Here is a 13188-nt window from a genome sequence, read left to right on the forward strand (position 1 = left end):
GAATGGTGTGAAAGAAGGGTGGAAAATGTAGGAACACTTCAGTTTCTGTTTACTTTCCTTCTCACAGGGCCAGTTTCATGAGCCATATGAAAATATTTATTTTTCTTTGTAGTGCTTGGCTAAGGACACCAAATATTGATATTGTACTCAAAGTAATAGCCCCACGAAGTCCCTCAAGGCTAAACTCTCCCCCTCCCTGCACGTAGGTGGCAAGACAGTTTGGTTTACTCATTCATGTGAAGAGATTTTTAAAAGCCTCTAGATCACTTATTACTGAGTAAATTAAAATGTTTAGCCTTTTCTTTTTATAGTCACTAATTTCATTTTCAAAATGAAATCCATTTCATTTTCTAACTCAGCAATCTGAAAGGAAATGAAGATATAAATTTAGCATGCTTGTAGATTCTGATTTAGAGGAAATGAAAGCTTTTTCTTTCTTTCCCTTTTTCTTTTCTTTAATGAAGTACTTAACAAAGAAAAAAAGCCATGGTCTTAAAGAGTTGCAGGATTCCCCATCTTTCAAAATACCATCTGTAGTCGTATCAGAGCAAGCTTCAGGGTCATTAAACAATGATGACTAATGTCAGATTGTAGGAAAATCGGAAATATGTTATGGGCGACAATTTTGTTAGTCTGGGTTGAGTTACGGTATAAAGTGGGCAAGATGGAGTGAAAACACGTCACTTGCTTCTAAATATTAAGCTTTGTGTTTCTTTTCTAAAATAGAAACTATAAAATGTGAAGTCTAAACATGATTTTGGGTTTTTCCATCTTAGGGAAGGACATTTTTAATTACAAAATTTCTAAACACAGAGTAGCCAAATCCTAGTACCAAGAGATTTACCAACAAAATATATACCCTGTTCCTAAGATAGTTGCTTCTCAAATTCCTTGTCTTACTTGTAGATTAAAGGAACACTGTCTCTTTGAATATATCTCCTTCAACTTTTTAATCTTGTGTTGTAAAATTCATAATAGTGGTTGTAGTGTTACAAGCAAAGTTTCCTGATGCAGGAAAACTTCCATTGCTTCCAACTTTGGAAACAGATCTCTAGATATCAAAGTCAGAGAGTTTTAGCGAAATAAGCATTTCAGGCCTCAGAGTTTCACTTACTAATAATTCTCATTTCTAGGAAGTTCTTTTTTTTTTTTTGAGACAGAGTCTCGCTCTGTCATCTAGGCTGGAGTGCAGTGGTGTGATCTCGGCTCACTGCAACCTCCACCTCCCGGGTTCAAGCTATTCTCCTGCCTTAGCCTCCCTAGTAGCTGGGATTACAGGTGCCTGCCACCACACCCAGCTACTTTTCATATTTTTGGTAGAGACGGAGTTTCACCATGTTGGCCAGGCTGGTCTCAAACTGCTGAGCTCAGATAATCTACCGGCCCCAGCCTCCCAAAGTACTGGGATTACAGGCATGAGCCACCGCGCCTGGCCTCTAGGAAGTTCTTATTATGGGTCATGCCAACAGGAAGCAGCCCCACACAGAAAGGGGTTATGACCCTATTTCAGATTAACTTGAATGAATTCATCCATATGAAAAGATCTTCTGTGTTAAACACTAGCATGGTATTTATATTTCCTTACAAAGAATTTACAGCATCTTTAAATAGACTGGGTGCGGTGGCTAGGTCAGGAGTTCGAGACCAACCTGGCCAACATGGTGAAACCTCATCTCTACTAAAGATAGAAAAATTAGCCAGGCATGGTGGCGTGTGCCTGTAGTCCCAGCTACTCGGGAGGCTGAGGAAGGAGAATTGCTTGAACTAGGAGTGGGAGGTTACAGTGAGCCAAGATTGTGCCACTGCACTCCAGTCCAGGTGACAGAGTGAGACTTCGTCTCCAAAAAAAAAAAAAAAAAAAAAAAAAAAAAAAAAAAAAAAAACTGGAATTGAAAGCATCTTTAAAATGTCCTGGTTTCTTCTTACTGCAATATTGCTGTGTAATAGCCTCATTTGAATACCGAAGAAACCGAGGCACCTAGTGAGGCGACATTAGAATCCTGCTTCTAAACCTTTCCTGATGAATTATCTGTCTTGCGCCTGACTTCTAAAGCTTCTGAAAGCCTTCACAGAAGTCACCAACAGCATAAAGTCCAGGTTCCTCTGCATGAGACCCATGATCTGAGACCTCCTATTTCTTCATCCTTGTTTTTACGGCTTTTCCCTCAGGCTTGGCTGTTTCTTGTCCTCTGTTCTTACCCAATCTCTACTTGGCTGGATTATCCTCCTCCACTTTGTCTTGCTAGAGCTGTTGGTTCAACATGGTACCCACATGTGGCTTTTGCATACTTGAAATGTGGCTAATCCTGATTGAGATGTATTGCTCATGAGGATAGGAGCCTTAGCCCCTGGCATTATTAGGCTGGACTGTAGGCGTGTGTCAGTCATCCCTGAGGTCTGATATGGGGCGAATCTCTTTGATTTGCCAGATCTTTGGGCCAGGAAGGAAGGGCTCACCTTATACCCAATTACCCAACAAAAGTCTGTTTTTTAAAGCTAATAGTTTGAATTTCTGTAGCTTATTTTTGTATATAAGCCTTGGCACTTTGGAATTTAAAATTTTCCTTAAAGCTGTTGCCTTGGAAATAGTATTTTAGGCCAGGCACAGTGGCTCATGCCTGTAATCCCAGCACTTTGGGAGGCCAAGGCGGGCGGATCACATGAGGTCAGGAGTTCAAGACCAGCCCGACCAACATGGCGCAACACTGTCTCTAATAAAAATACAAAAAAATTAGCCAGGCATGGTGGTGGGCGCCTGTAATCCTAACTATTCAGGAGGCTGAGGCAGGAGAATGCTTGAACCCAGGAGGCGGAGTTTGCAGTGAGCCGAGATCGCGCCATTGCACTCCAGCCTGGGTGACAGAATGAGATTCTATCTCAAAAAAAAAAAAAAAAAAGGAAAATAGTATTTTAGGGAAAAAGTATTTTTATTCAGTGGGAAGTACTCAAAAAGAACCATCTTGGACTGCTGCGTCAGTCATTTTGAGCAAATTTAAACAGCTAGTTTAAGTGGGAAGATCCAGAAACATGCAGGGTTGTGCAAAATGTAGCCTCAAATTTTAATAAATTTTACTATACACACTGGAAAACTATTGTGAAGGTATTTCCATGTTGTGATTTAACTTTCATCATTGAATTTAAAGTCTGAGTTTATAGGAAGCTAATATAACTGGTTTGATGGTAGAAATGTTGGTATTAACATTTTAATTGATGATAGAAATGTTGGTATCAACATTCTAACACTGTGTAATGATTATATTATTGGGAGAATAATCTAGTCTTAACATTAAAGGAACTGTCATGTGCTGTAGTTTCCTTAACTGTTTTCCCTTTTCAGTGATTGTCTGTGCTTCACTAATTTCCATAACCAAGCTGGAGTGGAATCCAAGAGAAAAGGTAACATTTAAGTTGTCGTGAATGTGGCTGTTGGCCGTGGTTGTGTGAGGTTGTGGCCAGGCTAGGTCTAGGGAAGATCACTGCCATTTTTTAGAACAAGTTGCAAAATGTGAAGTAAACATGGTATGTAATCAATTTACTGTCCAATCACTTGGCAGTGTGTAGTAATTAACTATCAGGGTAATTCCAAATGCTTTCTGGAATTATATTCAAAATTTTGAGTTCCTAATTTCTTTCTTTGTTCTTCTTTTTTTTGGGGGGCACAGAGTCTTGCTGTGTTGCCCGAGTGCAGTGGTGCAATCTTGGCTCACTGCAACCTCTGCCTCCCAGGCTCAAGCAATTCTCCTGCCTCAGTCTCCCAAGTAGGTGGGACTACAGGCGCCCGCCACCAGGTCCAGCTAATTTTTGGTTTTGTTTTTTTCTGAGACAGCTCTGACACCTAGGCTGGAGTGAAGTGGCATGATCTCATCTCACTGCAACCTTTGCCTCCTGGGTTCAAGCGATTCTTGTGCCTCAGCCTCCTGAGTAGCTGGAACCACAGGTGTGCGCCACTATGCCTGGCTAATTTTTGTATTTTTAGTAGAGACAGGGTTTTTCCCATGTTGGCCAGGCTGGTTTGGAGCTCCTAGCCTCGAGTGATCCTCCCACCTCGACCTCCCAAAGTGCTGGGATTATAGGCATGACCCACCACACCCGGCCCTCTAATTTATTTCTTTTCTTTCTTTTTCTTTTTTCTTTTTCTTTTTCATTTTTTTTTTGAGACAGTATCACTCTGCCACCCAGGCTGGAGTGCAGTGGCACAATCTCGGCTCACTGCAAGCTTTGCCTCCCGGGTTCACACCATTCTCCAGCCTAAGCCTCCCGAGTAGCTGGGACTACAGGCGCCTGCCACCACGCCCAGCTAATTTTTTGTATTTTTAGTAGGGACAGGGTTTCACTGTGTTAGCCAGGATGGTCTCGATCTCCTGACCTCATGATTCACCTGCCTCGGCCTCCCAAAGTGCTGGGATTACAGGCATGAGCTACCGCACCTGGCCTCTAATTTCTTTCTTAAACACTTCAACTATCTATCCTTAGTAAAAGAGTGTGAATGAAGGTGTTTGGGGCCAAAGGGAGCGTGAAATGTTAAGTAGAGAGGACGATACCAGCTCCAGTGTGGTGTATAGTTCATTTCAGGATAGAGTGAGAAATTGCTGCAGCCAGGGATAATTGTGCAAGGGTGTAGTGGCTGTAAGAGGCAGGCAGAGAGGCTTGTACTTGACATAGGTGACCAGAGTAAGATTTTGAAGACTTTTTTTTCATGAGACGGAGTTTCGCCCTTGTTGCCCAGGCTGGAGTGCAATGTCGTAATCTTGGCTCACTGCAACCTCTGCCTCTCCGGTTCAAGCAGTTCTCCTGTCTTCGCCTCCCAAGTAGCTGGGATTACAGGCACGCGCCACCATGCCCAGCTAGTTTTTGTATTTTTAGTAGAGACAGGGTTTCATGAAATGTGTTAGCCAGGATGGTCTCGATCTCTGCCCTTGTGATCCCCCCGCCTCGGTCTCCCAAAGTGCTGGGATTACAGGCATGAGCCACTGCGCCCGGCCTGAAGACTTTTGAACAGTAAAGCAAATAGAAAGAGTATTATCAGATGAGCGTTAGACAGAAGCAATGCCTGGGATGGCTTGGAGAGCTTGGCATTAGGAAGGTAAGGAGAAGGCAGTTCTACTAGTTCACATTTCAAATAGGGGCAATCTGATGGGTGTTGGCAAATGACTAACACAAGAATGAAGTGGCATGATGAATCAAAGGTGACTTCTAAGTTTTTATCTTAGGTGAACCAAAGAATTTATTCCCTTGACCAGAAATAAGGCCCCTAACAGGGATAAATAATTTAGTAGGTGGAAGTGGATGAGTTTGGTTAGAATTGATGACTCTGAGGTTATCATGATATATCGATGTTCGAAACATGGGCCTAGGCCAGGCGCTGTGGTTCATGCCTGTAATTCCAGCACTTTGGGAGGCTGAGGCAGGAGGATTGCTTGAGTCCAGGAGATCAAGACCAGTCAGGGTAACACAGTAAGACCCTGTCTCTACAAACATTAGCCAGACGTTGTGGCACGCGCGTGTAGTCCCAGCTACTTGGGAAGCTGAGGTGGAAGGATTGCTTGCACCCAGGTGGTCCTAGACTTCTGGTGGGACTGGGAGTCAGAGTGTAGGGTAGAGTTGTTAACAGTGTGGGGTAGACCAGGACTTTTTGGACCAAGGATCAGAACACATGGAACCAAAAGTATGACATTGAGATCAACTCATTCTATTAGATACCTGTAGTAGGGGTTCATCTAGATGCCTTATAGGAGAATCAAGGATGCCCCAGGAAAGAAGAGTTAGTGAGAGACCAACAGAAGATTCTTTCCCTCAAGGATCAGGCAGAAGAGTACCTCCAGCAAAGGAAAAGTAAAAGGATCATGGACCAGCGAGAAGAACTAGACTTGTGTTGTATGGTAGACCTCATTGATGAGTCTCTACCACACGCAAGACTGTGAAAGATTGTAGAGCGCAGGGTGGCCATGGGATAGAGGATCCTGAGGGATTTTATAGTTCAGAGGGGCAAACAGCCAGTTGTCAGTGGCTAAACGTAATACTTTGAAGAATTAAAAAATGCTGAACTGGACTTCAGACAACACAATGTGGAAATGCAGAAGCAATAGCAATTAATCCTAATGATGGAATGAGAGGACATACGATCCCAGAGACTAAGGGAAGGACATTTTTCAAAGGCAAGGGAAGTGGCTAACCATGGCATACGCAGCTGAACAAACTTTAGGAATGAAGTCCCTCAATTTGGGCAATAAGGGAGTCAGTGATGCTTGTCAAAAAGTAGTTTCAGTAAAATGCCAAGGTTAGAAGTCAATGGCAAGAAGTTAAATAGTGAGAGGGATGGTTCATTCATTCAGCTGTCAACCAAATGTTTATTGAGTCCTGTTCTGGACTGGAGGTAAGAGGTAAAGGAGAAACACCAGGGTGGCTAGAGGGGACAGCAGGATTTCCAAAGAAGGAGAACTCTGGCAGGTGATGGAAGCCTGCCAAGACAAGAGAGAGACAGAAGATGGTGAGGAAGAGAATGATCCAGACAAGAGATCAAATAGTGCTTCTTGGCTGGGCACGGTGGCTTATGCCTGTAATCCCAGCACTTTGGGAGGCCGAGGCAGGTGGATCACTTGAGGTCAGAGTTCAAGACTAGCCTGCCCAATATGGTGAAACCCTGTCTCTACTAAAAAAAAAAAGAAAAAAAAATTAGACAGGTGTGGTGGCACACATCTGTAGTCCCAGCTACTTGGGAGGCTGAGGCAGGAGAATCGCTTGTGCCCAGAAGTTGGAGAGTTGGAGGTTGCAGTGAGCTGAGGTCATGCTAATGCTCTCCAGCCTGAGCAACAAGAGTGAGACTCCATCTCAAAAAAAAAAAAAAAGAAAGAAAAAGATTAAAAAAGGGCTTCTTTAAAATGTAACCTTAAAATGGTCAAATTAGCCAATAGGTTAGACCTAGACAAAAGGCAGCTTTGTGTGTGTGTGTGTGTGTGTGTGTGTGTGTGTGTGTGTGTGTGTGTGTGTGTGTGTGTGTGTGTCTTATATGTGGGGAATTAGCCCCATCATGCGAAGGGGGTTCAGTTCCTCTTTCCATTGCTGAGAACCTCTTTCCGAAAGTGAGACCGCGTAGCGGAGCAGCTCAGGTGTACTTTACTTTTCAGCCACTCGGGGGAGACCTTCTACCACAAACCCGCTGCCGGACAGGGCTTACGAAGTTTATTTCCAGGCAGTAAAAAATCTGTTATATTCCACTTTCTATCTTAAAAATGTGAAAAGTACATGGTTTTCTGTTCACTCCATAAATGACTGTGCCACTCTTGCATTTCCTTCTGTTCCTAATATCAAAGAATGTAAAAAAAATCCCTTTACATTAATTCACTGAATAATCATTTAGGTACTGCCCCAGACTTCTGTGTAGTGGTTTACAGCTTTCACAGCGCATTTATGTGCAGTGACTTACTTGGTGGTGGTGGTGGGGGGTGATAATTACAATATCACTGTCTCATTTCACATAGCAAGGATATTAGGGCTTTGCCTGCATTCAGGACTCTTGGTTCCATGTACTTTCATTAATATCACACTTAAGAAATTCCCCCCAAAGTTCTGCCTTTATTTTTAGAAGCCATTTTCCTTGTTCAGGAATGATACGGGATGGGGCAGGTCCCCTGGTACTGGTACCAAAAGGAGGAAGCCTCTGTCCTCTACCTCCTACTGTAGGCTGGTCAGGTTCTCCTCGCTGTGACCTAGCATGAGAACAGTGGGTGGATGTGACCATGACAAGGAGAGTGAAGAGTGATGCTTGGAGGGCTTGGTGTGCCTCCTCTAGATCTGTCTGGATGAAAACAGGATCAAAGAAAACAACTGTCAACCATGGAACTGCCCTGTGATCCAGCACGTTACTCACCCTTGCAGCCTACAGCAGTTTGGGGCAGAGCAGCAGTGGGATCAGCCCTCAAGGGCACATGCCAAGGGCAGAGCAGCCTGTGTAGACAGCTTCGGAGGGCATGGGGGTTTAGGGAGTTAGGGGTAGCTCCTCGTTTCAGCAAAGCAGAAAGTGATGTAGGAAATCAGAGAGGGCACACTGACAGTCCCCAGGCCTCATTTGGCATGTGAGCTAATGTCAGAATGCAGACGTGCATTTTTGACTTAAAGTTTTATTTATTTTTATTTTGTTATTATTATTATTTTTGAGATAGAGTCTCGCTCTGTCACCCAGGTTGGAGTAGAGTGACGCAATCATGGTTCACTGCAACCTCTATACCCCAGGCTCAAGTGATCCTCCCAAGTAGCTGGGACTGCAGGCGCAGGCCACCACGCCCAGCTAATTATTTTTTGTCTCGTTATGTTGCCCAGGCGGGTTTCAAACTCCTGGGCTCAAGTGATCCTCCTGCCTCAGGCTTCTGAAGTGCTGAGATTACAGGTGTGAGCCACTGCAACAGTGTTTCAAAATTAGTTTCCAGCACTGAAAAATCAGGAGATAGCACACACAGACAGACACACGGTGTTTTTTTTTTTTTTTTTTTTTTTTAAACCTCTTTGAAAGCAGCAGTAGTGTATTATTTTCTCATGGAATTGAGCTGATGAGGCGTGGGCTCCCTAACTTCCCTCTCTTTTCACAACCACCAGTTTTATTTATTATTGCTAATTTTCTGGCCTCCATAGGCAACTGAGTTTGGACCATCTGATTGAAGCCATTCTCCTTGGCTTCCATTCTCTCATTCTTGACTCCAAGAAGATATGCAGTTAACCTGTGGATGTCCATTATTAGCAGTTTCTTTGTAGCTGTATTTACCTTATGATATTAAGCAGAACTATTTTCTGAATGATCATTTCTGTATACCTGTGGATGTCCATTATTAGCAGTTTCTTTGTAGCTGTATTTACCTTATGATATTAAGCAGAACTATTTTCTGAATGATCATTTCTATATAAACAGGGAAACACAAAACCTAGGGGACTAGTTGGCCAGGTTCACCTAGATGTGTACACACATTCTCTGGAGCAACCGCGAGAGTGCTAGTTAAGCATGCCCTTACATTTAGGGATTCTCAGCGGAGGGAGACCAAGTCATGAATTGTGTGGAAAGTTCTTTCTTCTGTTGTGTCCAAATTTGCTTCCCAGTCTCAGCCATTTTGTAGTCCTTAGTCTGCCTTTTGAAATGGCAAACTAATCTTAAAACGAGAGTTTGTGGGAGCCAGAAAGAACTTTGGAATATCTGCCTTCGCATTCTCAGTGGGCAGGTGCCCTGACACTTAGTAACATGGTTGTGCTTACCTTATATCCTCAAAGTTCTGACTTATGCTCACTGGACAGCTTTTTCCTTTGGTTGAACCTCCTCACTGTATTTCAGTATGTACATAAAAGGGAGTCTTTTAGGCTAAATTCTGTTTCTTTTTTATTGGCATTAGGATTATGTATATCACGTAGTGAGTGCGATCTGTGAATGGACAGTGGCCTTTGGTTTTATTTTCTACTTCCTAACTTTCATCCAAGATTTCCAGGTAAGTGTTTATCAATTCAAATGTTTTAAATTGCTGACAATTAGGATTTGTACAAATTTGCAGAAGACATTTTGCATTTTTAAAAAGAGCACTTTCTTTTTATCTTTAATGTGTTTGACAAAAATATGTAAGGATTGTGCAACTTCATGTATTAGCTTCTTCCCAATGGGAGGCATCTTTAATAGCTCTCCCACCAATGAGATTTTCATATGTCCTCTGCTGTTTGATGTTAATAGTCATAAATCCTGCTTGTTTTCTTTTAGGAGGTCTCACTTACTAGTTCCAAATAATAGAAAGTAAATATATCTTTTTAAAAAATAAAAGTATGCCGGATGCGGTGGTTCATGTCTGTAATCCCAGCACTTTGGGAGGCTTAGGTAGGTGGATCACCTGAGGTCGGGAGTTCGAGAGCAGCCCGACCAACATGGAGAAACCCCATCTCTACTAAAAATACAAAATTAGCTGGGGGTGGTGGCACATGCCTGTATTCCCAGCTACTCAGGAGGCTGAGGCAGGAGAATCACCTGAACCCGGGAGGCGGAGGTTGCAGTGAGCTGAGATCATACCATTGCACTCCAGCCTGGGCAACAAGAGCAAGACTCTGTCTCAAAATAAATAAATAAATGAATAAATAAAAAATAAAAGTGTTCTTCAAAAAATATTCCCAAAGCACATAGAAGATGGGACTACATCAGATTTGTCCACAGGAAAAATCTTACATTTTGAGACAAGTGAATTATTAGCTCAAAGGATATAGAAAGCCAAGAAAATTGTTTAGGACCTGACTCAAGGATAGCACAAACCATAGTGAGATCATTCCTTAGGTGGTGCAAAGCTGTTGGAAATGTCATCGTCAACGCTGGGATTATTTAACTTCTTTTAAACCTTTTTCTTTCATTTTTTAAAATAGAGTGTCACCCTAAGGATATCCACAGAAATCAATGGTGATCTTTGAAGAAAGAAGAATTTGATCTCACTCAGTGAATGTTGCAGGACATTTCTAGAAGTGCTACAGAGGACAGACAGGGTTTTGAGGCCGCCCTGATTATTGGGATGCATCTGCAGCACATCCAGGACTTGAATTTCGTTAAGAGTTCCTAATAGTTGTACTATTTCTAAAGATGTGTTTCCTAGAGAATGTACAGCCTTACGACACTGTAGTGATGTTTTTATAATTTTCTAAGTAGATTTTTTTATATTAACAAATTCATATACAGAAAAAATAAGGTGTTACAAAAAAATGGAGAGCTCTTATTTTTGTACAGATTCTGTCGTTTTTTTTAATTTGTGTGCGATTTATGGAAATACATTAAATGAGTAATTTAGGTTCAGTACATTCGTTACAAAGTGAAATCAGGGGATATTCATTTGTAAATTTTATTCTTAATGAATGAACTGTATAATTTTTTTATCATAAGAGCATTTATAAAATTCAATTTATAAAGATCATATACCCAAATCATAAAAATTTAGTTAATACATTAACACTAAGATACTGATTTTTAGCCAAACTAAGCAAAGTGCTTCAACTGGGAGGCCTTTATACCACCATGTACAGTAACTCTAAGTGAATATGGAAGACCTTGGTTTTGAAATTCTGCCACCCACCTTGTTTCTCCCTGCTCATGAGGCTGCACCTTTTGCTCTCGCTGCTAACTGGCCATTCGTAGTGAGTGTAATTACAGGTGGAATGGTTTCAGTAAGTCAGGTGAAAGCCACCCTTTATTGTTTTTGGCACAACTTGATATGTAGTCTGACTCAGAACTGAAACTCACATCTCAAATTCATTTCATGCCAGTAAATGTGGCAAAGAGAACAAAGGCCCAAGAGCGAGACAAGGAGAAAGGAGAAAGGGGCAGCCAAGAAGAACTTCTGGGTGAGGGTGCTATTTATATGCTCCTCCTTTTCATGCCTGTGACTGGATGTCCCTCAACACTATAGGAAATATGAGTCAAGCCCATTGTATTAAGCAAGAACTACAGACTCCGTCTTTTCACCCAAATCATGAATGGCCAATAAAAAGCAAGTTATTCCAGAGGAGGAAGCAGCCCTTGAAATGTTACGGCTTAGGCCTGAAAGGTGAAGAGCAGGAATTCTGTCTTGCAAAGACCCTAGAGCATAAACCCATGTGTGGCCAAGTGGGATCAGCCCTCAAGGGCACATGCCAAGGGCAGAGCAGCCCATGTAGACAGCTTCAGAGGGCATGGGGGTGTAGGAGTTGGGGGTAGCTCCTCATTAACTATTTGTTGGGTGAGTATAGGGGTGAGGCTCAGTGGCAGTCAGGTACCTCTGCAATGGCAAGCTGTCTCCCCTCTACGTGTTTAGCATATGTTGTTAGAACACGTCCCGCACCCCTACCACTGCCATGTAGGCCCTTTAATAAGGCTGAGTAGAGAAATCTGTCAATAAAAGGCAAACGTAAGGATGCTTTCTTTAAGATGCACCATAAATGGTTTTCTTTAAGTGAATGGAAGAGTTTGACAGAGAAACACCTTTGTAAGCAAACATTAAGAATGCTGGCTGGGTGTGATGGCTCACACCTGTAATCCCAGCACTTTGGGAGGCCCAGGCAAGAGGATCGCTTGAGCCTGGGACTTTGAGTCCAGACTGGGAAACGTGGCAAAATCCCTACAACAAAAATACAAAAATTAGCCAGGTGTGGTGGCATGTGCCTGGAGTCCCAGTTACTTGGGAGGCTGAGGTGGGAGGATCACCTGAGCCCAGGAGGTTGAGGCTGCAGTGAGCCATGTCAGTGCACTCCAGTCTGGGCAACAGAGCAAGACCCTGTCTCAAATAAATAAATAAATAAATAGAATGCTAATCATTTCTGGGTTCACTGTGACTTGTTGTAATGCTGGGGATCTCCTTTGTAACACTGGAACTGAAAGACAGTGACGAACGCTATGTCAAGCATTCATTATTCTGAAGAGGAATAGAAATGCCACATACCTTTCCCATGGGACCTGTGGTGGAATGAATCCATGGTTCTGCCTCACTTCGAGCAGACTTGTTCTCAGTACTCCTCACGATGGATATTCATGCTTCATTTTCACATCTCTCTGCACAATTAGATTGGGAGCTCCTTGAGGGCAGAGTGTGCCTTGATCTTTATCTTTGTAATGCCACAATGAACACAGTGCCTCCTGGTACACTGTAGGTGCTTAAGAAATACTCACTGAATGCATGCATGCATGAACGAATGAATGAATGAATGAAGGAAGGAATGACTAAGGATGTTTGTAGTGCTATAATATAGAATGGGATTTACTCTGCTTTACTAGTTAGTTTCTTAATAAACAAATAGTCTGCATCGCCTGGTAATGTTGACTGTTTTTCTTTGTGTACTGTAAACATTTCAGTTGTTTGGACATCCCCATTCTATGACAACTATCTTCAACCTGGACAGTTACCACAGACATTGCTACATGAGCTAGACCAAATGTATACCTGTCTTGGCAAACTGAGAAGGCCAGAAAATCACTCCAGACAACCATATTCAGCAGATTCCATGTGACCTCTAAACCTGGTCTTATTCACATTTTGGTATTATTTCTAATTTCCATGAACTTGCATTTCCTTGGACCTCATGGCTGAAAGAGTTAAATGAAATGAAATATTTCTTTATTTTAATTTTTCTTTTTTTTTTTGAGTCTCGTTCTGTTGCCCAGGTTGGAGTGCAATGGCGCAATCTAGGCTCACTGCAGCCTCCGCCTCCCGGGTTCAA

The 13188-nt window shown here is 42.4% G+C and overlaps 1 protein-coding gene across 1 annotated transcript in view; it reads left to right on the plus strand.

Moving 5' to 3' along the window:
- The window catches only part of DRAM1 (DNA-damage regulated autophagy modulator 1), a 57271-nt gene extending 44486 nt beyond the window's left edge, over positions 1-12785 (plus strand). Inside the window, exons 5-7 of the mRNA XM_011973201.1 lie at positions 3338-3396; positions 9372-9464; positions 10375-12785. Coding sequence (XP_011828591.1) covers positions 3338-3396; positions 9372-9464; positions 10375-10419 — 197 coding nt within the window. The 3' untranslated portion in view covers positions 10420-12785. The remainder of the gene's footprint in view (positions 1-3337; positions 3397-9371; positions 9465-10374) is intronic.
- The last annotated feature ends 403 nt before the right edge of the window (positions 12786-13188 follow it).

Source organism: Mandrillus leucophaeus, unplaced genomic scaffold (genome assembly GCF_000951045.1).
Source record: "Mandrillus leucophaeus isolate KB7577 unplaced genomic scaffold, Mleu.le_1.0 Scaffold1353, whole genome shotgun sequence".
NCBI classification, from domain to species: Eukaryota; Metazoa; Chordata; class Mammalia; order Primates; family Cercopithecidae; genus Mandrillus; species Mandrillus leucophaeus.